The 3969-nt window shown below is 27.5% G+C and overlaps 1 protein-coding gene across 2 annotated transcripts; it reads left to right on the forward strand.

The window, feature by feature from the left end:
* The first annotated feature begins 306 nt into the window (after nucleotides 1-306).
* Nucleotides 307-3341, forward strand: LOC124429126 (cytochrome P450 4C1-like). 2 transcript variants are annotated; one of them, XM_046973988.1, is made up of 13 exons: nucleotides 307-453; nucleotides 550-613; nucleotides 685-791; nucleotides 860-950; nucleotides 1216-1398; nucleotides 1487-1556; nucleotides 1633-1759; nucleotides 1868-1937; nucleotides 2023-2129; nucleotides 2215-2283; nucleotides 2375-2549; nucleotides 2693-2869; nucleotides 2976-3341. In XM_046973988.1, exons 1-13 carry the CDS (start codon nucleotides 430-432, stop codon nucleotides 3140-3142), a joined length of 1431 nt encoding a protein of 476 aa, XP_046829944.1. In that variant the 5' UTR covers nucleotides 307-429; the 3' UTR covers nucleotides 3143-3341. The 2 variants fall into 2 exon arrangements, with proteins under 2 accessions (XP_046829944.1, XP_046829943.1); XM_046973987.1 differs by having other exon boundaries at nucleotides 307-613.
* The last annotated feature ends 628 nt before the right edge of the window (nucleotides 3342-3969 follow it).

Here is a 3969-nt window from a genome sequence, read left to right on the forward strand (position 1 = left end):
AAATATATATTCAAGTAAGAAGCTAACAGAAAAATTATTTTCGTAACATATTCGTATGATTTATGTCGTATTCGCCATTCCAATGAAAATTATTAACAACCGATGTTCAGTTATAGCATTTTTTTTTGAAAATAAGAAAATGGAACATAATTAATTTTTTCTCCGAACCTCCTATCGAATAAGAATTCCTCTCTCTTAATCGAATAGAAATTTTATTATGTAAGCTCTGATCACGTGAGCAACGTTCGTATCGTTTAAATATTCCTGGTTTGCCTTCTACGTCCTCACTTTCTGCTAAGACACGAGGATAGTAAGAATTGTACTGTGCAAACGGAGTGTTTGTAAATCACAAAAATTATTACTACACTCGTTATACTACTTCTATTTTTATTAAGTTATTTCTATATCTTTCAAAAGCTGAAAATAATCATGAAATTCACTGCAATTTTATCGGTAATTACAATAGTTAAATTATTAACAGTTGACTTATTCTACAATATATTACAATATATTTTATGTAAATTACACCTGTATAATACGATCAAGAAGATCCCGGGTCCAAAAGCATACCCTATAATCGGAAGTGTTCATCTGTTTCTTGGCAATAACGAAGGTATATTTGTAATTGATATATTTTATATTTAAACACTTTACCCAGTTTTCATTTATAATTTCTTTTTTTAGGTATAACACAACGTTTTCTAAATATTGGTTGGAATTATGAATCACTGTGGCGCATATGGATAGGCACTAAATTACTTGTAATTGTAAACAATCCAGAATATATCAAGGTAAGACCTATTAGTTTTATTTTAATCATCCGTAATAAATTTATATTTTTTATTTTCTTCTTTTACAGAAGATATTAAATAATCCTAATATTACTGAGAAGAGCGAAGAGTATAAATACTTCGAACCGTTTTTCGGCAATGGATTGTTTTCAGCTCCAGGTGAAGTATACATATCTTACATATTTTAATAATATGTAATTATTCATATTACAATTTATATTTAAATATATATATATGTATACCCAATCGAATATTAACTTATGCAAAATTGAAGGATAAAATATTTTTTATTCTGAATAGGTATATACAAATGTATTATAAGTAGACGTACAGAATCTTCTCTCGCTCTTTCTCTCGTTCTCTTTCTAAGGAGAAAAATAAATATAAAACGTAAATTAAGTATTACTTTCCTAACGGTTTGCAGCAAAAATCTGGAATCCTCATCGAAAATTATTAAATGAAGCCTTTCATAAAAACTATCTAAACTCTCAAATGGATGTAATCGTTAATCATTCTGCCGTTTTAATGGAAAAATTAGAAACTTTAGTTGGAGAAGAAATAGACGTTTGCCATTACGTCTTTCGTTGTACATTGGACATAATATATGGTAACATTTCGAAATTTTATAAACGTTTATAAAATTTATATTCATTTTTATGAATTTATAATATTTTTGTTACATTCCTTATTCAAAGATAGTCTGTTTGATACACAAGTAAATTCTTTGATCGACGAGAATTGCAAACTAGAGGAAACTATTAATTGGTAATACTACTACATTTTATACTATATCAAATATTTTATTTTTCATTTATAATTCATGTTTTGTTTTCTTCCTCAGTTTGATGGATATAACTGTGCAAAGGGCATTAAAAATATGGTTACATCCGAATATAATTTTTCGTAATACTGCTATGGGGAAGAAATTTCACACATGTGCATCCTACTTGAATAACGTTGCAAGCAATGTACATTTAAGACATACATTTTGTTAATCCATCTTATTTCTTTTTAACAATCTAAAATTTAAGTATTATATTTTATTTATAAATATATATTATTTTTTGTTTGGAAAGATAATCAAAGAAAAAAAGGAATTCATGTTAAGAAGCATCATTAATCAGGAACTGAAAGAGGAAAATTCAGGTAAATGTAATTATTATACACGCAACGCAATTTTACTTTTCGTTTATTTTTTAAACTAATAAAAGATCATTATTTATTTTTCAAGAACAAAAACCCAGGATCCTTCTAGACTATTTATTCGAGTCATCGCATGAAGGAAGAAAATATTCAGAGCAAGATATTAGAGACGAAATCAATACGATGGTTATTGCGGTAATTCATATTTATTACTTAGTTGCATTTATTACAAGTTTTGTTGGTTGAATAAAAGTTGAGAAAAGTGCTTATTTCTTTTCAGGGAAGTGATACTTCAGCTATCACTATTAGCTTTGTCCTTCTAATGCTTGCTACATTTCCGCATATTCAAGTACGTACATATTATACATACTTAATTATTTCCATTATTTAAAAAACGCACATTATTTTTACATTATCATTTCATCATCTTTTTTAAAAAGAATGAAGTATACGACGAACTATACCAAATTTACGGCTTGAGCGATCCGAGATATGTTCCAATAACGCACGACGATATTGCAAGAATGAAACTTTTGGAACGAGTGATCAAAGAAACATTACGTCTATTTCCGCCAGGGCTAATCTTTGCTCGGAATGTTACGCAAGATATAGAGGGTACTTTAACATATAAAATAATAACTATTATATGTTTTTATCGTTAATAATATTACTGTTAATTTAAACATAATTAATACGTTAATAATGCGTTAATAATACTGTTTATTTAATAGTAATATTTATTTGTTATTTATATCAAGTGGAAAAAAATTTGACTATACCGAAAGGAAGTACTGTGGGGTTCTTCATCTATAAAACACATCGAAATGAAAAATATTGGCCCCAGCCATTAGTATTCGATCCGGATAGGTTTCTACCGGGTAGGAATAGTTCGGCATGTTTTTTTCCATTTAGCTACGGAAAAAGAAATTGCATAGGTAATTATTATGTAATTAAATATAAGCGTACGACTTATAAACAATAGAAATTACATTCCGTAAAGTTACATAAAATGCATATAAACATTGATTTCATTTTTTTTAGGTCAAATATTCGCTATGCTAGAAATGAAAGTAATAATTACTACCTTGATAAGAAGATTTATTATTAAAATAGATCAGCCAAAAGCAATTGAAGAAATTCCGATAAAAATGGATGTTACAATAAAGCCAGTGAAACCTATAAGATTAAAATTTGAAAGAAGAAATTAATTAAAATGGGTAATATTTATAAATATAATGAATATATAATTAACATGACGAATTCCGTGCGCGATAGTAGACAATCTGCTGCATAAATAAATAAGTAAATTAATTATTGTACAAATTCTACAAAAAGATATCATTATTTCATGCAATTTTACATAATAAATAAACAATTGATAAAGACATTTAATATCATTCTTACTGCTTATTTCAAAATTTCTATAAATTAGTTTTTATAAGGATTAGTAAAAATTCTAAAATGCATTCTTATAAATTCTTGTTATCAATTGATAACGATTTTTGATACCAATTAACTCTTTCTCAACGAAAGACATGTCACTATACGTTCTATACGTTGTGCGGACAAATTATTAACATTCTCTTAATCGAGATTTGGATGATTGGAATGAGTGAAATGTAATGATATAAATATAAATTTATATTATAATATCTCCGGGAAGACATTTCGTTAAAAAATATACGGTCCATAAGATTATTTCATATTTATTGTCAACGATACAATAGAATCCGTCTGTAAAAAAGATTTCTTCTTGTTTACATACATTACTTTATAACTGCTAATTAGAGAAATCGTTAAGAAGAAACCTGATGAATTAATGAAGTCTTCCTGTAAGAATGTGCACATCATCCAAATCTAATTGCTTAGTAGAAAAAGTGGAATAAAGCGGGAAAAAGAGAAATGCTTAGATGATGATGGAGTGACTGAGTGAAATGGCGGTAGTAATAGAGAGAGAGAGAGAAAGAGAGAGATGAAATAGGAATGACGAAAAAAATAGAGATGTACATATGACCAACATATCAAAATTATGTAT

Source organism: Vespa crabro, chromosome 14, assembly GCF_910589235.1.
Source record: "Vespa crabro chromosome 14, iyVesCrab1.2, whole genome shotgun sequence".
Taxonomy (NCBI): domain Eukaryota; kingdom Metazoa; phylum Arthropoda; class Insecta; order Hymenoptera; family Vespidae; genus Vespa; species Vespa crabro.

Excerpts from the sequence above, each read along its gene's own strand:
- LOC124429126 (XM_046973987.1), top strand. The coding sequence starts at position 430 with ATGAAATTCACTGCAATTTTATCGGTAATTACAATAGTTAAATTATTA. Across the intron at positions 614-684 it reads GTTTCTTGGCAATAACGAAG|GTATAACACAACGTTTTCTA; the intron begins GTATATTTGTAA and ends TTCTTTTTTTAG. Across the intron at positions 2,284-2,374 it reads CTACATTTCCGCATATTCAA|AATGAAGTATACGACGAACT; the intron begins GTACGTACATAT and ends TTTTTTAAAAAG.